Source organism: Pelobates fuscus, chromosome 12, assembly GCF_036172605.1.
Source record: "Pelobates fuscus isolate aPelFus1 chromosome 12, aPelFus1.pri, whole genome shotgun sequence".
In the NCBI taxonomy this organism is placed as follows: Eukaryota; Metazoa; Chordata; class Amphibia; order Anura; family Pelobatidae; genus Pelobates; species Pelobates fuscus.
This window is the reverse complement of record NC_086328.1, coordinates 36,072,296-36,093,860: the sequence shown is the minus strand read 5'-3', so window position 1 is coordinate 36,093,860 and position 21,565 is coordinate 36,072,296. Positions and strand designations below refer to the sequence as shown.

The window sequence follows — 21,565 nt, the reverse complement described above, 5'->3', positions numbered from 1 at the left end:
CTGCACCTAGACCACTTAATTGAGATAAAGTGGCGTGGTTGCCTGTGAAACATATAAAGAAAAATTATAAATGAAGAAATGTTTTTGTATAACCTAAATGTCATACATAAACTAAATATAAGTTTATGCAAATGAAGGTCTTCTATATGTAATTTTTGTTCAATGAATTAATCGAATACATATATTTCAGTTTTTTTTTTTTTTTTTTTTTTTTAAATTCTTTATTTTTGATGTGCAGGAGATGACAGTTATGCTTGCAATGCCACAATAGCAATTATAAGCACTTTAAAAAACATAGGTACATGGCATATGTAGATCAATTGCACATTTTTTTTTTAAAGATAATAAACAAAAGTAATAAAGATAGGCTTCATAGTCAGGTCTGGTGTTCATGGCTAAACAAGATATTACAAGATAGTCTAAAGTGTGATTATGCTTATACTGAGTGGTCAGTTGATAGAAACTCTGGAGAGTGCAAGACCACGCTACACAGGCTGACTTCTAAGTTGGTCATGGAAATAAAGTATAGAATTAGCAGATATTATAAACTAAAAGGCTGGGACACTGCCTGCAAAAGGAACATGTTATGCCAACTCAATGTTGTAGGCACTATCACTGAAAAAGCTTGCTAGATAAGGAGCAGTGCTATACAGTTATGTGAGTAGGTTATACAGGCTAGTGCGGTTAAGCATGGTTCATCAGCTAGAGGATAGGTGAATTAGCATAGCATACCAGTGTAGCGTGCAATAGCGAGCATGAATATTTTCAAAATTAAAAAGTAAAAATTAAATTAAAAGTAAAACCACCGCTGGTAGACCTGTCCATATGTATGTCCCTGTCGCCAGAGTGCTGTGGTGTAACATAGGGGGCTCTGGGTGGTAGGCAAGTCCGATGCTGGGGCCGCCATCTACGTTGGTTGATGAGGTATGGAGGTCTGTGCATGAGAATCTCATGGTGTGGGTGAGCCGCTCGTCGGTTAGTGGCATATGCGAGTGGGGAGGGCAGCCGATGGGCTCTGTTGCTTTGGTGTCGGCTTAGATTTTCCGTTGGTGCCGCTAGTGAGTCGTTTCAGTCGCCCTTTTTTCCCAGGCCCAGCCTCAGGGATACCAGGTGAGTGGTGCTTCTGTGGGCTCCGTTCGACGACGCTATTCTCCATCTCCTGCCCCAGCCCGTTCTCCATGTAGTCGGAAGGTATGATCCTATGCGGGCATCTTCAGTGAGGGTGATGCTCAGTGGGTTGTTTTCGCCTGAAGGCATGCAAGGTTGCGTGGTATAGTGCAGATCGCAGTGCCGCCATTTTAGAGGCCTGGCTCGTGGTGCGCGCCTTCAGGTAGGTCCGATGCTGGGCTATGTAGGGTGAGGATTCCCCTCGGTGGGGACCGGGATAACCCCCCCGGTCCATGGGGGGGGAAGCGAGGCCTGTGAGGTGCATCACAAGGCTATCGAGTGGCGGCCAGGTTCGCAAACAGGACGGCGGCCGTCCGTCCCGCTCTCCACCCTCATAGGCCGCAGACCCCGAAGTCCCATGTCGCCCGCGGGGGGCTCCGGCACTCCCGATCTCAGGGTCCGCGGTGGCTCCAGCTTCTGCCCGAATGCTTGGTATAGCTCCCAGTCACTCATTTTGCGTTGTTGCTTATATTTTTCACCATAGTGGACCAGGTCTATCAGGAGCCTCTTTGGCCTGCGACCGGTCAGCATGGCGGTCAGGCCCCGCCCCCCTATATTTCAGTTTTTAAACGTTTAACACTGTAATTGGACAATTTTCTTAGTTAAATGTTTTATTTAATATTCTCACTGAGATTTCATGAATGACTGAACACATGAATTGCATGGTGCCCTGGCTTTTTAACCATCTGTACAATTGTATCATTCTATTTATAGGACGAGGATTAGAAGATTTAGATTCAAGTCCACTTTACTCTTGTACCTATAAAAACTGCTTTCAAGTACCTTCTTTTCATTTGACTTAACTGCTCACTGTTCTCTGTTTACTATACTGAACGTGTTTTTTCATCTTTTTATTTACTATTTACTGTACAGCAGGGGTTCCCAATTATTTTTTTCTGTGGAACCCTTTGACATAGTGTAACAACATTGTGGTAAAAAAAATTGTGCCGGTGTGTGTATCTTTGTGTATGTACCTGACACACACACACACACACACACTGGAACACAGATACACGCACCTTGACTCACAGTGTGTTTCTGTGTGTGCGCATGTATCTGTGTGTCAAGGTGTGTGTATGTGTCTGACAGAGATACACACTGGCACACAGACACATACAACGGTACATACAAACACACTGACATACACACACTCAGATACACAAACCTTGACACACAGATACACACTGACACACACACACACACACACTCTTTGACAGAAACACATACACTCTCACTGACAAGCACACATACAAACTCACTGACAAACACACATACAAACTCCTTAACAGACACACACACATTTTTGTTTTTTATTTCACTCCACCCAGCCTCCCTACCTTTGGGAGTGCTGGCATGAAGTGTCTATTTCCCTGCTGGGCTGAGCGGCTGGCGTGCAGTCCCTGGGGTCCAGTGGGCCTGCTGGGCTGAGCAGCCGTCGTGCGGGCGGCGGGGGAGCAGTGATCTTCCGGCTTAGCTCCGTTGCCCGCCTCTTAGTGATGTCAGAGTGCCGTCATATTCCGGCATCACTGCTGTGCGCGCCACGATAATGGCCACCGCGATAATTAAAGCGGGTGGCGAGGGAGTACTCTCCCCTGCTCAGCTCCCTCGCCGCCCGCCTCACTCCTAGCGGCGGCCATTAGATTTCCCGAAATTTTGATGGAACCCCATTTGTGTTCCCGCGGGACCCCAGGGTTCCGGGGAACACAAATTGGGAAACGCTGCTGTACAGCATACATTATATTTGTTTCTAGCATCATAATTAATAATGTTTCTTTTTATTCATTTATGAGTATGTTTAGTGCTAGATAAAAAGTAGATTGTGGATTTACAACATAAAAAATTTATTTGTTTAAAAAGGGACATTGTAGGCACAAATATATATATATATATATATATATATATATATATATATATATATATATATATATCAGTGTCTGTATGCATGTGTGTATGTCCGTATGTATGCCTATATGTGTGTATGTCTGTTTCAGTATGTGTGTCAGTATTTGTGTATCTTTGAGTGTATCTGTGCGCGTGTTTGTGTCTGTGTGTGTTTTCCGGTGGGGTGAGATTTGGAGGCGGGCCCTGTGGGCAGGCTTGGAGGCGGGCCCCTGGGGCTCAGACCCTGAGTTGCCAAAATGTCTGATGGCGGCCCTGCACGAATGGTTCACCTTGTCAACTTCCAACATGACTGTAATGTGACTATTGTGACACAATTACTGTGTATAAAAGAACACTCCTTGCACCATAAACACTACAGCCTGCTGTCCCCACCTGATTTGATTTGCTGTGTAGAGCAAAGCAGAGACAGTGCAGGACCGCGCCACCTCGCTGTGTGCTTATGTTGCTTGGAGTGTTTATTTAACCAGGAACTGAGTTCGACAATTAAGAAGGGAATTGAAAACTGTAGGTCCAAAAAATAATAATAAACTGGATTTTTTTTTCAGTCTAGCTATTTTAGCCTAAAAGTTATTCCCTTGTCAATTCTCTTCAATTCACATTGCATTAAACAATACAGAGAGAAATAGAAAATAGGGACATCTGAAGGGGTGAACATTTTGCAAATATGTAAAGAAATTACAAAACACTACTAAATTAATAAATAAAGAGCATTTTCAACTTTGCATGGCCACCTAAATGGTCAAATAATTTTGGAAGACAACCCCATCATTTTTTGATATCGTCTCCTAAACAGTCGAATACATTTTTAGCAATAAAAACATAACAATCCTTTGGGATTTAATAGCTTCTTTAATGAATGAGACCTGTGACTACCCTCTACACACGCTCTCCTGCAGGGAGGACCTACCCACATGTCCTCGACCTTCCTATTGTCTGTCACTTTCTGGCATGTAGATGATCCAGCAACCTACTTCACATTCTTGTAGATTTATTTCACTATCTAGTGGATATTTCCTCAAGTATATTTCTCTATCATTTTAGGTATTGTAATATCAAGGCCACTTATGCTATTGTTACTTTCGAAAACACCATCTATGTATTTGTTGTGGCCTTCGTCTTATTTCTAGCGTAGAAACATTCAAATAATACTTGACACGTCATATGTATGTGTGTATGTATATATACATATTCTCCTTTGTCTGGTAAAATGGGCTTGCCTGGTATGATACAGATACATATGTTCTTCTTTATCACATAGAGATAAAATGCAATCAATTGGATTTATTCTTCTTGCTTCGAAAATAGATGTTAAATGGGGAACAGCTGTTATTTGCTGGACATTCGGAGTGTTAAGATAGAGACACATAGGCTTTTAATGCTCTGTCACAGCCCCAATACATGCTATATGTACACCACCAGAGTGGGTGTACAAGAATACATTATCATTACAAAGTCAATGCTATTGGTATTATATTGCTGCTGGCAATTCTAAAAACCTTATTAGGTCATCCCCCTCTTCCATGGACACTCAGAAATAGAAAACAGCTTGCAACACTCATTATCATCTGTTCATGTCATTCAAAATCAACCATGATGAAGTGTGAAATGTAGATAAGAATAAAATTCCAAAAATTAGAATATTCGACACCTAGCAAACAATATAGGCCAATGTGGACTAGATGAAGGTAAGTACACTTTCTCTGGTTCGTAAACAGCTAGAAAGGACGAGGAACAGGCTTCACTGCATTTTCTAGTGTTAAAAAGGTCAGTCTACATAATATATATACATACCTTTAACCTTGAAATCTTAAAGCAATAAACCAAATATTACTTCTCTTTATTGCACAGAAATAATTAGAAATGTAGGATCTTACCCCTGGGACAACGCTGTCAGTCTTCTGTTTAAGTAACCTGTAGAAATCCACAAATAAGGGATACGCACTGAAAATGAGATTTGTCTTTCGATTGCTGGTCGCTGTTCGTGTGAACGTTTGTGCTGGCAGAGTGTAGGTGATATTGCTGGAAGCCATCATTGTAGTCTCTCATAAGATGCGTTCATATAAATGTGCGTCCTTTGTTAGGGTCTGCAAAAAAAAATAAAAAAATGAAAGGACCTGTTGACTATTTTTTAGTGATCCAAAATGTTAACTATTTGCTTCTTTAGAACACTGGATTTACTTTAGCCACTGTATAAAAATGTACTTTATTTCCAAATTAATTATAATCATCAGGTAAGAGGTACAGAATTATAAATGGACAAAGTCAAATAAATTTCCAGTAGATTTAAAACAACACTCTCACTTTACATACAAAATAGAGTAGGGGATCATCTGATATCAGTTAAAAATAATAAGCATATCAGCACTGGGCGTCCTACGCGTTTCGTCCTAAGATGGGACTTCCTCAGGGACTTGGTGCATCAATGACAGCAAAAAATGTATGGTACATTTTCTTGCTGTCATTGATGCACCAAGTCCCTGAGGAAGTCCCATCTTAGGACGAAACGCGTAGGACGCCCAGTGGTGATATGCTTATTGTTTTTAACTGATATCAGATGATCCCCTACTCTATTTTGTATGTATGCTGAAGACAAGAGGAAGTCTTTGGGGACCTTTTCTGGATACTTCACCTAACACAGGGAAGCTCCATTTTTGTTTACTAATCATCACTATTTTCACTGGAGTTGTGTTCACATATTTTGTTTGTTTGCATAACTCTCACTTTACAGATTGTTGTGTTCAAACTAACCTTTTATTATCCATATTTTTCCTTAAATTTATATTTTTCTTGTTATTTGGAGTGTAATTCTTGGCAATCTATGGCAATTTGCAGATCTTAAAGCAACACTCTGTGGCGGGACCGCTGCCTGTTCGTGACTTGCTGTGTTATGTTCTGTGTATTTCCCTGTACTTTCGTATGAATGTGCCTGCTCCCCGTTCAGAAGTGCCTACAAAAAGGGAATGCATTCTCCTCCCGAACGGGGACCACCCGACAACTCATTTAGAATGTTGGGTTAGAACGTTCGTACCTCGTAATGAGGTGTGAAAACCACAAACCGCAAGGGAAGCCTCAACGCGTGCCTGCCCTGGGTGGTGGCCTGTTCATTATACGAACACCATCTGGGGGGGCATTCGTGGATTGCTTTCCACCTTGTTCGGTTCCCGAACGAGAACCTCACCAGTGCCCCTTGGAGTGTTCGCACCAATCAATTAGAACGTTGGCAACTTGCAACATAAGTGTGAAACCGCAAGGGAAGTAATTAATGAGTGCTCCCCTGGGTGGCCGCCGGTCGTATAGACGGGCAGCGGCAAGGAGGAGCATTTGTGGCCCGAAAGGAGACACTTCCCTTGCCTGGTTTTACACAGGGCCCCCACAAGCGGAGGCTGCTCATGGTGGTCACAGTTCTGGTGGTCCCTGAGATTGGTGGAGACAATGGAAGTTTGGCAGGCTTTCTGTGAATAGGAGTCCATGAGGCGGGAAGCTGGGGCTCCCAGGTACAGAGGCTCACGGGATAAAGACTCTCCAGAGGCTGGAAACCCTGAGGATGGGTGGCGGGAACAGGGGACAAAGGGACTGGAGTTCAGTTTCTGTCAGAGGACTCCTGGGAGGGGGGGCCCTGGGAGGGGACACTGAGTGGCGGAACAGAGGACAAAGGGACTGGGTTCCGGATCGATTATGCGACCCGTAGGAGGGGGAGGACACTGGGAGGGGACACTGTGTTTGTGTGTGATCCACCCCTAAGATGGGGAAAAAGTATAAAGCCGAGTGTGGACAATAAAGTTGTTTTTTTACACCCAGGACTGTGAGTGTCGTCCGGTTACTGGGTGGGAAATGGGTCTTTCTATATTCTGACTCCCTTCTGGGGAAGGACGTGGCTGAACAGGGTTGCTATGAGGCCCGCTACACACTCCAGTAACCATAACCACTACAACTTGCTAGAAGGGCCATGACACCCACCATAGTAAGTCAAACTATTTTTTAATGGTTTAACGTCTTACTTGGGGTCTTCAGGTGCCGCTCCCCAAACCCCCTCTACTTAAGCTGGAGAGATGGAAGCTCCAAAGCACAAAATTGTCATTAACTCTCCGGAGCTCAAATCGATCCACTCCAGGCAAAGTGTTAAAGTCACGGTATTTCTAAATCAGTTATCCTCTAGTCTAATCTAATCCTCGCTAACCCTATGCAATCTCTAACCCTTCGTCCCATTACCGTAAATGCTCTTCACGTTTAAAACTTGCCATTTTGACAGCAATGTTTTAAATGACTATGCAGAGTTGAATTTATCAGGCATGACATGAATGAATTCCAAATTGTATGCGGTTATTCATGCCATTCATTATTATGGAAATCCTGTCATTCCGCAAGCCATTATTCAGAAATCAACCAAAAGTAACAAGTAAAGAAAAATGTGTGTTTTATTTTTTGTTCATGTTTGCATTCGTCTGAAAATAAATGCATACGTCAAATAAAGAGTTTTGGGTGAAGGAAAACACTTTGTATATTAAAATGTATAATATTACCAAATATATAAAAGATCCCCCCATCAAAAAGCTAATCGTGAATATGTGAGGCACCATGAATCTAGCATTTGGGATGTATGAATGTGCCGGTGGCCTATGACATGAGGCATAGCAGGAAAGGGGGATATTGAGCCTGGTGTGCATGCATGCAAGGCTGGTAGTCCGCTACGTTGGCTTATCCAGCTTGGGAATCTTGGGATTGTAGGGACGCTGAAACTCTGTAGAGTTCACTAGACTGGATGACCAAACAGAAAATCATGTGTATTGTTCAAGTGACGTATATAAGTGTTTTTGTTTTTTTTCTGTTTGAAAAAAATGTGGGAACTGCAATTCAAACGTGTAAAATGATTGACATATATTTTTTAAAAAGTAACAGTGTAAAACCTGTGACAAAATGAGTTGTAATATTTACTCAAGAACTTAGTTGCCAATGATTTATGAAAATAGTCAAAGTGTTAAGAACTTTTTATTGCAGGATGCAACACTTGTCAGTCTAAAGGTGGTAAGATGTCTCTAGACCAGAGAGAGGCAACATTGGGAACCCAAGGTGTCGCAGAATACATCTCCCATAATACACTGACACAGAATACACATACATACCCAAACACCGACACACAGTCACAGTCATAATGCTGGCAAAGCATCAGGGGTGGATGTAGTCTACATCTGGATGGCCAAAGGTTGCCTTCCCCCAGGGGGTAATAACTATGAGAGTTGTCAAGAGCTCAGCGGTCCTGAGGAGCCCGGCTGCCCAGGACCCACATTTCCAATCTGTAGCAGCTGAACTGCTGCACCAGGGCCCACATGCTGATGGGGCCAATTGTGTGGTTCATGCACTTAGAGCCACCTGATGGGCATATGTCTTCAGGGAACCACTGAGCAATGCAGCTTTTTAATAGCACAACCAGGCCCCTTTAAAAATGGCAGCCACAGCCACTGCTGGGAGGAACAGACAGCCAGTCACTTTTTTCCAGTTCACTCTACACAGGAGGGAGAAGGCAGTGAGTAGGGGAGAGCCACGTGCCAGCCCTAGCCACCCTCCTGCACCCAAAAGGTAAGAAACAGGGGGGTGGCTAAAAAAAATTACCTGCATGTCTGTGTGTCAGTATGTCTATGTGTGTATTTGTGTGCGTATTCTGTGTCAGTGTGTATCTGAGTGTCTGTATCGGTATATATTAGAGCTCCAATACACTGGTTGGGAATCTACGCTGGATAAACCCTCAAGCTGAAAGAAAGCGCTGAAGTGTGTTTTTAGCCCTTATTCCCCAATACATCAGACGACACTTGATGTTGGGATAATGACAATGTTTATTGGGACAAGGCGATCTTCAATACATAGACCTCCAGCAGGAGGTTCTCAATTTACAGTATAGGTAGTCCCTCCCTGGTGTCACAGTATCTAGAAGAAATGTTCAATATTGGTCACTTAACCCCTTAAGGATGACGGGCGTTCTATGCCGTCATTTTTGGGGCGGTCCTAAACCCCACCATCCTTTGTATTTCCTGGGTCCCCGCCATTCCCCCGACAGCGGTTGCGATCCTGGGGTCTGCCTGGAAGCTCAGCCAGACAAAAACGGCACTTCCACTGACGATATAATTGTTGTGATACTTTTTTCTATTTTGAAACACTAATATTTGTATTCGGCGAAGTCTCCAGAGTATAACAGTACCCACCATGTACAGGTTTTATGGTGTTTTCAAAAGTTACTGAGTCAAATGTAAGGCTTGAGTTTCCTTTTTTTCACATTGAAATTTGTCTGGCCAAAATTAGCATTAAATTTAGTTTTCTGCATTGCATTCACACACAAACAAATATGAATGCTAATTTTGGCCAGTGTTTGTGACTAAGTGGCTACGAGAAAAGACTGGACATACCCCATTTGTAATACCTTGGGTTGTCTACTTTTGCAAATGGTATGCCATCATGGGAGTACATTTTCATTCCTGGGCTACCATTTGGTCTCAAAGATAACATAACCAATCTGGCGAATTTCAATGTGTATAAACTGAAAAATGTAATGTGCTAGATTTCATCCTGTAACTTTCCAAAACACCATAAAATCTGTACATTGGGGGTACTGTTTTACCGGTGAGACATCGCTGAATACAAATATGTGTACTTTATTGCAGTAACAGCTAACCGTATTGTGACATGCACAGTTAAAATGCTATTCAGAACTAAAAAAATAAAAGGTCTTATTTTTTTCACTTTTTTTTTTTATACTTTATTCATATTAATCGATGCTTAATATATAAATATACAAATTAATGTGACATGAAAGCCCTGGTCTCCAGAACAAAATGATATATGATAAGTGTGGGTACACATAATATGAAAGAGGTATAGCGCAAATTCAAGGTTTTGTTTACGTTTTGATTTGATCTCAGTCCTTGAGGGGTTAAACTAATGATGTCCCAGACACAGAGAAAACCAAAACACAATAAACCCCAAAACATCAGTAAAACAACCGCATACCCCTACATATAATGCATCCCTGGAAAGGTCTGATCCGAGACCCAATAGCGCTCGGAAATGGTGAAATGTCATTGAGGTAAAGTTTTGACCGGTTGTCCAAGAGTTCATGGCCAAAATTAGTTCCAGCGTCAATTGCCAGTTAACTTACGGGCCCTCCTGCGGAGTGAAATAACCTGGAACAGAGTTCTGGGTTACCCAAGTCACGTGTGCTGGGACTGCGACTAGACTCCATGACACATTAAAAATAACTATGAATGCGCAGTGATTCAAGCAGAAACATTGCACATCCAGGCTCCTACGACCATGACCACTTCAAATCACTGAAATGATCATGGCGGTTGTAATAACCCTTTAAACTGCGTATGTGAGAAAAGATACAATGTGAGAAGAAGAGGAAAAATAACCCAACACACACACACACACACACACAAGAGAAACTGTAAACAGGCGGTCAGTGAATTGATAACAGGCGACCAACGGCTGCAATCGGTATTTTCAGCAATTCAAAATAAGATCTAAAATGAGTGGAACTGCTGGAACAGCGGATCTACATACTCTTGTAGAGGGGCTTATGGGATAAGATCAGACTCCACAGACTAAAATAAAAGGCTACAGGTGTGTGAAGAACTCTGACATTAGCCAGACCCTGAATGGCGAATAGTTTTTCTGATAGTATCCAATAACACAAAAAAAAAACAGCTTGGCACGAGTGGATACAAGCGGTGTTTCTGTGTAAAAATTATATGGAAAGTAGTGTAGAATATGACTCATTATTGTGTGACCAGTGTCGTAAATGATAAAAAAAAAAAAAGAAATATGGGGTAATATCAGGAAGATGGCACCGTAGACAAGGCATTGCCTGGAGGTAACTTGAAAGAGACTCACTCCAAAATCTTTAGCATAATTAAATAATATACAACTACTATCCAGTAAACACCAGGACATCAGCCTTCTCACAGTGAGAATTGGAATATTTGTTTGAAGTCTTAATTCATTTGGTATTCAGAAGGAAAGCTTGAAGAATTTAATATGTTCTTGGAAAATATATCCATAATTAGCTGAATCCTCTCATGTCTCCTTCTGTTCCAAAACTTATATCTTGATTTAGAAAAGTCATTTCAAAAAGGACTGCAGTAAAAATGTGCTACATAAAGAAGATAAAGTTGTAAAGAGCCATGATAACAGGGCACGGGATAATAGCAGATTGATAACTCCCCAAATATTACTGATATTAATGTATCCGTTTTATGTATCTAAAGGAAAATTTAGTTTGGGTCCTCATACTATTTAAAGGGATATTCACAATATAACCACTACAGCACTCTGTAGTGATTATGGTGCCAAGAGCCCTTTGGCATCATACCACGGTTAGTGGTCAAACTGTTAATAACTGGTTTGACCGTTACTTGGCTTAGTTGGGTGCTCATTTATTTGTTGGGTGCTTATTTATTTATATATTTTTTAAGAGAAAATGCTGTGTTTACATAAGCATAGGGACACCTCCACTGGCCACTCCTCAGATGGCCACTGGAGGTGCTTCCTGGGGCAGTGCTGCAACGTTCAGCGTCTCCACACTCTGCATGTAGCCACTGGAATTTCCTCATAAAGGTGCTGATTGGCCTGGCTGCTACTTGGCCCTGCCCAGATCCGCCTCTTTGGCGTTCTCAGCCAATCCAATGCTTTCCCTACGGCGCTAGTTTTGAACCTGACCATGCCATAACACCACATACGTAGTCTTAGTACATGACCATCTTTGTTCTCTCCTGTCCTAAGAAGACACTATCCCTACGCCCTCCTATTCTAAGAAGAACCCATCTAGAAATGCTCCCCTGGATAGGTTTTATATACTTTACTATTATTGGTTAGGGATCGACCGATATTTATTTTTTTTAGAGCCGATTCCAATAATCTGTGAACTTTCAGGCCGATAGCTTACCGATATTCTGTACATTTACCGTATTTTATTTTTTGCAACTCTTTTGTTTTATTAAGTGGTAAATGCACAAAATATACATGCCAGCTGTATTTTTATCTTTTCAAGAATATTTATTTGTGTGTAGTAGATGCAGTGAGAGTATTTGATTAGTAAATGCAGTGTGGGTAGTGGGTGCAGTGTGTGTTTGTGTAGTGGATGCAGTGTGGGTAGTGGATGCAGTATGTGTTTGTGTAGTAGATGCAGTGTGGGTAGTGGATGCAGTGTGGGTAGTTATGCTTCGGGGGAAATTAAACAAGATAGAGGAACACAACTACAGAATTAATTGGTGGCATTGTACCTTTAACCCCGTAAGGACACGTGACATGTCATGATTCCCTTTTATTCCAGAAGTTTGGTCCTTAAGGGGTTAAAGGGACACTATAGTCACCTGAACAACTTTAGCTTAATTAAGCAGTTTTGGTGTATAGAACATGCCCCTGCAGCCTCACTGCTCAATCCTCTGCCATTTAGGAGTTAAATCCCTTTGTTTATGAACCCTAGTCACACCTCCCTGCATGTGACTTGCACAGCCTTCCATAAACACTTCCTGTAAAGAGAGCCCTATTTAGGCTTTCTTTATTGCAAGTTCTGTTTAATTAAGATTTTCTTATCTCCTGCTATGTTAATAGCTTGCTAGACCCTGCAAGAGCCTCCTGTATGTGATTAAAGTTCAATTTAGAGATTGAGATACAATTATTGAAGGTAAATTACATCTGTTTGAAAGTGAAACCAGTTTTTTTTTTTTCATGCAGGCTCTGTCAATCATAGCCAGGGGAGGTGGGGCTAGGGCTGCATAAGCAGAAACAAAGTGATTTAACTCCTAAATGACAGTGAATTGAGCAGTGAAATTGCAGGGGAATGATCTATACACTAAAACTGCTTTATTTAGCTAAAGTAATTTAGGTGACTATAGTGTTACTTTAAGAAAATTAGAAGAAATTACTTTGGATTCCTTGAGAAGTTTTAATTTTTCTTCTCTCTTATAATGACAATAAGTTGTTGACAATTACAATTGCTTCTAATAGCAGTTTTGCATGCAGCATGAATTAAAAAGAAAAATTGCCTTGATTGAATAGTTGCAACAGATGTAGCAAACAAAAGTAACAAAGTCCGTATTTACTTGTAGTAGGAGTTAGCATGCAGCAAAACACAAAAACTGAATTGAGTTGCTTGAAGAATGGCAACAATATATCAAGAGAGAAAACAAGTATTTACAATGTAGATAAAGTAGTTGCGTCTTTCATTATTAGCAAGTAGCTGGATTATGTAGGAAATAGTAGGTTCTTATGGTTTTCCAGGTGAGCAGTCTCTGTGGATGATGTTCTTGGCTGGCTCAAAGTGTTAGGAGACGTCCAGCTGAAACATGAACGACTGTTCAGAATATTTGGGAGTAATTTCGGTGTCAGTCCAGGTCTTGGAAAGGAGATGGCAGCGTGGTCTAGGCCCGAGCAGAGATTCAAGGAGTGGAGAAGGCAGCAACAACGTTTAAACAGGTCCGGGTCGGTACACGAGGAAGTAAAATGACAGCTCAGTGTTCGAGGTTGAGACAAAATCACTCACGCAGTTTGAATTTGGCGTGGCTCCTCTATAAGGCAGGTGAGTGTCGTGTCATTCAAGTGGGAGTAGTTTACTTCCAAACGCGTAAGTAACCCAGAGGGAATGGAGTTTTGGTAAGTTCTGACAGTAGTGGATTCAGTGTGTGTTTGTGTAGTGGATGCAGTGTGTGTAAATATGTGCGGTAGGAACTCCCCTCACCTATTTCTTACCATTCTCCTCCCTTCTTTTTTAGTGACCGCCCCCCCCTAACCTTTTCCCTTCCCTCCCCTGTACTTTAGTGTCCTCTCTTAATGTTTCTCTCTCCCCCCTAGTGTTTTTCACCCCCCTTAACTCCCTTTCCCTGTCCCATAGTGTTCACCACCCGCTTTGCGCCCACCTCCTGCTGGTCACTCCAATCTAAGCGCCCTCTCCCCCCCCCCCCCCGGGCTGGTGCGCCCTAAGGCAGCCGCTTGTGCCGACTTATGGATGCGCTGGCCCACTCATTCATTATCGGTATTACCGGTGATTATCGGCAAAACCGACAATCAGTCGATCCCTTTTATTGGTATTTATATAGCACCAACTAATTCCGCAGCGCTTTACAATATTATGAAAGGGGGGGGGGGGGAATTTACAATAAATGAGACAATTACACAGTGACACAGGAACAATAGGTAGAGGAGGGCCCTGTCCAAATGAGCTTGCAATCTAGAGGACACTTTCACCAATGTTGTAAACTCCAGTCCGGCATCCATTTCTACATCACATAGTCACTTGCTATTGGTCCACATACCAAACAGCTCTCTTTAACAAGGCATGTATTCATTTATTGATAAGTATTATTGTTTGTATTGGTGTGCCTGGGACCCGCCTAGACACACCTTCTTTGTATAAAACCATTGTTCCACCATGAAATGGGCGTAGTAGGCTGTGATAGACATGTTGTCTCTAATTTATTTTGCCCCAAGAATGGTGCTTGAAATGGTGGTGTTACTGTCTGGGCACAAAAATAAGTCCATGGCAAGGTTGAGATTTTAGATCTAACGGTACTTTCTGGGAAGTTTTCCAAATTTTTCTAAGACCATTTAAAGGCCAAGCAACCCCATAGGAAATGTGGGGCACATCTCCTCCAATCACAAGCACTTCCCCCAATGTGGGCATGCCAGCTCAATGCCCCTCCAGGGCAGTCCATGTGCTGAGCCATGCTGAATTAGCCTCACATGGGGATAAGACCCTGTGTTTTATGCAGGCAAGCATTTTTTGTATTTTTTTTTTTGTATATCTAACATTATAGTTTCACTTCAACCCTTTCCTTTCCTTCTGTTTTGCTAAAACCACTAAAAACTCTTACAAGTCCACCTGTTATGTTGGTAAAAATTTCCCTAAAATAAGAAATTGACCACATTTCCATCTAGGAAGCTTTGAGATTGTTTAGACTGTTAGAATAATCTATTGTTTTTCCTGAGTTAAGGAAACAAAATGACAAATGGCTTGTTTCTATATCTTTATATATATATATTGTATAGCTTTGTTTTTTCTGATTTACATTATTTCCTGAATCCAAAAAAAATAAAAATAATCTATTTCAGCCTTGTCACTGAGAGCCACGGACATAGCACAGAGAATGGTCTTATTACCAAGCAGACTCACACATTAAGGAGCATGTCCATCCATTAAACCGACATCTCGACAGTTACCTTCTCCTCTCCTAACGGCAGGCACTCCGTTACCATAGCGACCGCCGGCACACTACCTCCAATGCCGCAGCTTGGAATGCCGGGAAATGGAGTCCGCTCTCTGTGTATATCAGTTTCCTTCTTTTCCCCCTGGCTATGCTATAACCAGTTCACTGGGTGACAGAGTTTAATCTGTAAAACTGAAAGCACTGCCCGTGTTAGAGGAGTGTTTTCAGAAACCGGAGATAAACCGGAAGGTTTTTGTTTCCACTTAGGACTACAATTCCCTGCATGCCTCGCTGTGGGACTCATGTGATCACGTGACAAGGCACACACCTGCCTGAGACATTACTGATAGTTAGCAGCACACAGTTATTGTTGTTGTGGTGGTGTAATACTTGATTTTGGTAGAAAATTAATTAGAGGGAGAACCCAAATAGGAGCTGCCTGCAGTGAAAGGCCGAGCAATAGGACTTACAACCACCTACCTGGTTGTCTGTATTGTTTTTATAGTTTAACTCAGGGTTTTCACATACACACTGTGCTTTCTAGCGTGTAAATGGCATTTTCATTATTTATGTAGTGTATATTCAGTCCTCAGCACTCTGCAATGGGAATATTAAAGGGACATTCCAAGCACCATAATCACTACACCTCATTGTTATGGCGTCTTAAGTGCCCTAGTTTGACTTATCACTTATTACCTGACTCTTTTATTTATTTTTTCCTGTATGGACAGTTGGAAACTCCTACTAGGATCTTCCGCGAGCTATCCTGAGCTAAGTGCTGCAGTAGTTATAGTGCTTGGAGTGTCCCTAAATAAAATACCATATAACTGGCACAGTAAAGTGGCCAAGTAAATTTGCGCTTGAAAGGAAATGGGGTGTAATTATTCCCAAGAAACATAAATCCTTATGTTAATACAGAGTATATAAAAAAAAGTATTGCCCTGTAGTATGTAGACTGAATATGCTTCAGGGTTCTTCAGTGATTGAGTAGACTTCACTGACTGCTAATGTCATACCTCCCAATTGTCTCTATGTAGGAGAAACAGTCCCTATTTTGGGCCCAAATCCCTCTGTCACCTAAAATTTCTAAGAACAGTCCAGCCCCTGGCCACACCCCTAAAATTAAAGTGTCACTATTTATTTATTTGAAATGCTAGGAGGTATGATATGTTGCCTTGGGCACATGTTAGGCAGGATGCCGGTACAGCGAAGATACTTGATCAAGCTTGGCCTCATTCATCATCCCTGCGCCAAGAGTTAACCTGCCTAGAGCTCTGTGGGAACTTTAACCTTCTCGGCTTTTGAAGAGCTCATGAATGACCTGAATGTCCCTAGTTTGATTTGCATGTAAGCATGATGAAAGAGAGAACATGATCTGAGCTTATTAGGGACCAAGACACCAGAGAAGAAACCCAAGATGTTTGTCCAAATACAGGACTGTGCAGCCAAATCTTGGACTGCTGGGACTAATACATGTCTCTTGTTCTGCGTGTACAAGGAATATACATCCAGAAGAAAACATGGAGGAACTAGCATCTCTGAGTAAAATTGTAGTAAAATTGAGAAGTAAGGAGCAGTGTATCCAGGAGGTAAGAAAGATTTCCATGTGTTACATCTACATCTAATTGTAAAACGTGTGAAATGTGATTATTAATTGTAGGTGTGTGGCCTATAACTATTGAGATGGAATTTCTGTGCAAGCTGGGTTTTTCAGAGACTTGACAATTCTGAACTGACTTGGTGAATTTTTCCTGTTTAGCTATTTTGTCCTTAAGTTTGAAATTCACTTTGAATTCACAGTGCGCTTCCAACAATTCTCATGTTAGTGAGTAAACCTGATGGATTGGAGCGGTGATTCAAAGTTACTTGCAAGTGGATATCAGAATTGTTACATTTTGACTAAAGGAACCCTCCACTATACCCATTACAGCTTGCTAAAGTGGTTATGGTGCCAGTAGTCCCTTGGCACACACCCAAGTAGTCAAACAGCTTTAGAATGGTTTAACCTCTGACCTGGGTTCTGCTGGGCGCTGCTTCCACCACTAAGGCCGGACAGCAGCTGATTGCTTTGCACTGCTGAGCTAAGCTCACACAGAGTTTCCAACTCTCCGTCATCAGTAGTGGAAGCAGGGAACATGGCCCAACGTATCCCAGAAAAGAAATCAAACTGCTCACAATGGGGAGCTGCCAGGGCACCCCAGGCACCATAATTACTACAGTGAGATGTTCTGGTTATTTTAGAATGTTTCTTTAAACAGCTGGTCTTCTTAATAGTTCTGGAAGCCAAGATTACATGTTTTTTTTTTTTTAAATGCTTTATTGCAAATGTGAAGTATGTATATGCAGGGCCGTCTTTAAAGCGGGGCAAACGGGGCAGGTGCCCCGGGCCCAGTTACTCCTGGGGGCCCAAAGCTGCTGCCCCATGGGCCCCGCTGCCCTCAACTACTTATTCCCCTCCCTGCACACTAAGGAGGCCCACAGGGTGGCCCATGAACTAAGGGCCACCCGGTGGGCGTTTGTAAGCAAGGGCCCAGTTGCGCTCTGGCCCTTTAACAGCACGACCGGGCCCCCTTGCTTTTTGGCAGCAACTTCCTCCCAGAGAGAGCCGCGCAGGAGACACCAGGGAGGCAGAGAGGAGGGGCGTCTGGGCCGATATTGCCAACAGCAACCACCAACAGCCTCAGCCACCTCTCTGGACACCAGGGAAGCCACGCTTTAAGGTAGGAAACGGGAAGTGGACTTAAAAGTGTGTGTGAATGTGACAGTATGTCTGTTTGTGTGTTTGTCAGTATGTCTCAGTGTGTCAATATGTCTTTGTATGTCTGTCAGTGTGTGTGGCTGTATGTGTCTCAGTATGTCTGTCAGAGTATGTCTGTCAGTTTCTGTGTGTCTGTCAGTGTTTGCGCATATGTCTGTCAATGTGTGTGTCAGTATTTATTTTTATGTATATGTCTGTGTGTCCGAATTCCTGTCAGGATATGTGTCAGTGTGTATGTCTATCAGTGTATGTCTGGTGCTGTTCCTCCATTTAGTGTTAAACCATTTAAATCAGTTTAACACTAATTAAAGGGAAACATATTATTATTATTATTATTATTATTGCCATTTATATAGCGCCAACAGATTCCGTAGCGCTTTACAATATTTTGAGAGGGGGGGGATGTAACAATAAATAAGACAATTACAAGAAAACTTACAGGAATAATAGGTTGAAGAGGACCCTGCTCAAATGAGCTTACAGTCTATAGGAGGTGGGGTATTAGAAACATTAGGATAGGAAATATCAAGTAGGAGTGAAGCAGAGCTGGAGGAGAGAGCAAAGCACTATCCCATAGGGACAGGTATGTAAGGGAGAGATTACTCTGGGAGGCCATACGCTTTCCTGAAGAGATGGGATTTAAGGCCCTTCTTAAATGATTGAAGACTAGGGGAGAGTCTGATGGCAGTAGGCAAGTTATTCCATAGGAGAGGAGCCGCCCGTGAGAAGTCCTGCAAGCGTGAGTTGGCCGTACGGGTGCGAGCAGCGGTCAGGAGGTGGTCGCGGGCAGAGCGGAGGGTACGAGGAGGGGCATACCTCTGGATCAGTGAAGAGATATAAGAGGGGCTGGAATTGTTCAGTGCTTTAAATGTATGGGTTAGCACTTTGAATTGACTCCTATAGGATACAGGGAGCCAATGTAAGGACTGGCAGAGGGGCGAGGTGTGAGAGGACCGACTGGATAGGAAAATCAGTCTAGCTGCAGCATTCATTACAGACTGTAGCGGGGCAGTACGGCTTTTGGGGAGACCAATCAGGAGAGGGTTACAGTAATCCATGCGGGAAATTACTAGAGCATGGACAAGCTCCTTGGTAGCATCTTGCGTAAGAAAGGGGCGGATGCGGGCTATGTTTTTGAGTTGGAACCTACAGGACTTGGCAACAAACTGGATGTGAGACTCAAAGGTGAGACCAGAGTCAAGTATGACGCCAAGACAGCGCGCTTGTAGGGATGGACTTATGTGGATATCACTGACTTGAAGGGAGAGTGAGAGAGGAGGATCAGTATTAGGAGGAGGAAAGACAAGGAGTTCAGTTTTAGAGAGGTTAAGTTTGAGAAAGCGTGACGACATCCAGTCAGAGATGGAAGAGAGGCAAGCAGTGACACGTTGCAGGACGGCCGGGGAGAGGTCCGGTGAGGAGAGGTATATCTGAGTGTCATCAGCGTACAGGTGGTAGTTGAATCCAAAAGAGGCAATAAGTTTTCCAAGAGAGGCAGTATAAAGAGAAAATAGAAGGGGACCAAGGACAGAGCCTTGGGGAACTCCAACCGAGACAGGGCGAGGGGAGGAGGTATCCTTGGAAAAGGAGACACTAAATGAGCGTTGGGAGAGATAGGAAGAAAACCAAGAGAGGACAGAGTCACAGAGACCGAGTGATTGAAGAGTTTGAAGGAGGAGAGAATGATCAACTGTGTCAAGGAGAATTAATATGGAGTAGTGACCTTTGGATTTAGCGGAGATTAGGTCATTAGTCACTTTGATATATAGACTAGCAATAAAAAACCTCCCCGCAGAAATTGTTAAAACCCTATTATCACTTATCTGAATCCAGCACTGATGCCTCTTGGTGCTGGGTCAGGCTCTGCATCCGCTCCTCCTCCCTAACGTTGGGGACCTAATGCAAATGTGCATTTCAAGTCACAATCGCATTAGGGGTTCACGGCTACCCACAGCCTGTCCCCACTGGAAGTATAGCAAAAGTAGAGATTACACTCTGCATTCTATCTATGCCAATTCATACCAGCAATGGTGACTGTGACGGGCAATGGACAGCCAATCACATCAGCCCATTTCTGCTCAGGCTAATTCTTCCTAATTAGCCCAACCAACACAGAGGGCCATCCCAAAGTTTGGTGCCAAGGGACCCCAGGCACTATAACCACTGCAATGAGATAAAGCAGTTACAGTGTCCCTTTAAAATATATTCAAAAGAACACAAAACTTTTTTTTCTACTATATGTGGCTATATTTATACTCTTTCAGATTATTTTTTTTTTTTTTTATACATGCAGACAGGGTTTTTACTAAAGTGTGAATTCAGGAATTCAAACGTGATTATTCAGTAACCTATATTTTAACAAATTAAATTTGAATAGCGAACTTGAAGCTACTATTGCTAGTTTGGACAAATATCCCAAATGCAACACAGTCACAGTTTGGCTATTTTACCCACAATTGTGCAATTTGGATTTAATTTAACATATGGAGTTTAGTGAATAGACCTAAAAATTAATCCAGCGGACATTTGTGGGTGGAATTAAAAAAATAAAAAGGCATTTGTTGCCACAATAACAAGTACACTTGGCACAAGTACTGCTTTCATTCAGGAATCAAAATTCTCAAACTCAAATGTAGACACAATATGGTTATTTTAGTCTGAATTTTGTAAATTTTTTGCAGTACAAATTGTTGTGTGTTTAGGGCTTAAAACCCTGTATGTTTTTATACCAACACTGCTGTTCGGTCTATCGTTGATATGTTGTACCTACCTTAGATACCCAGGCAAAGCAAAAATGTATTAAATAACCCAGTCACCATTGGGAACTATTTGGTGTTGTCCCCTGAGCCAAGAAATCAAAGAAAATCATGGAATCATTGGTCAAAGACCCATAGTAGGGACTGCACTCCCTGATGTAGGACTGTTGGCAAGTATACAACACCAGCATTCACGTTTACACCTCACTTGCCAGTAAAAATACAAAACACACCATTGTCAACTAAGGCACACTCATATTAATAGTTAATAGCATAATGTCATTCTAGCAATGAAATGCCATTTGAATAATTATGTTTTTAATGAATGCCAATATAATAGCAGACATCTGCTGGCTCTTGTTCCACATATATAAAAACAATAGAGTGCATTCTGCGTTCTGCATAATTAACAGTTATTACTGCCGTGGCAACCTGATAAGTGTCACAAACTAAGCTGTACTAGGGTTCTATTGAAAAATCGTCTCTTCTGCTGATATTCTAATTGGTTGGCAGACATTGTATTAATATGATTGGCTATGACCATTTTAATCGGGGAAGATGTAGTGGAAGACAGGCATGTTTCTAATACACAGAGGCAGAAAGGGCGCTCTGGAGAGTACATGGGATAAATATATACTGAAAACAGAAGAAGAATATAGAAATTCCATCTTTAAATTTACCTAGGGATTTCAACAAAAGACATTGATATTTAAGGTCTAAAAGTATAATAATGATGCATTTAGCAAAATGATATATTTCTAAGAAAACCGTTAAAAGCATTAAAGTGAATG

The 21,565-nt window shown here is 42.1% G+C and overlaps 1 protein-coding gene across 1 annotated transcript in view; it reads right to left on the bottom strand.

Annotated features, from left to right (window-relative positions):
• Positions 1 to 15,385, bottom strand: part of LOC134578468 (uncharacterized) — a 214,358-nt gene extending 198,973 nt beyond the window's left edge. The window contains exons 1-2 of the mRNA XM_063437468.1: positions 15,274 to 15,385; positions 4,944 to 5,153 (exon numbers count right to left, since the gene is read on the bottom strand). Of these exons, the coding sequence (XP_063293538.1) occupies positions 4,944 to 5,102 (159 nt within the window). The 5' untranslated portion in view covers positions 5,103 to 5,153; positions 15,274 to 15,385. The remainder of the gene's footprint in view (positions 1 to 4,943; positions 5,154 to 15,273) is intronic.
• Positions 15,386 to 21,565: the final 6,180 nt, after the last annotated feature.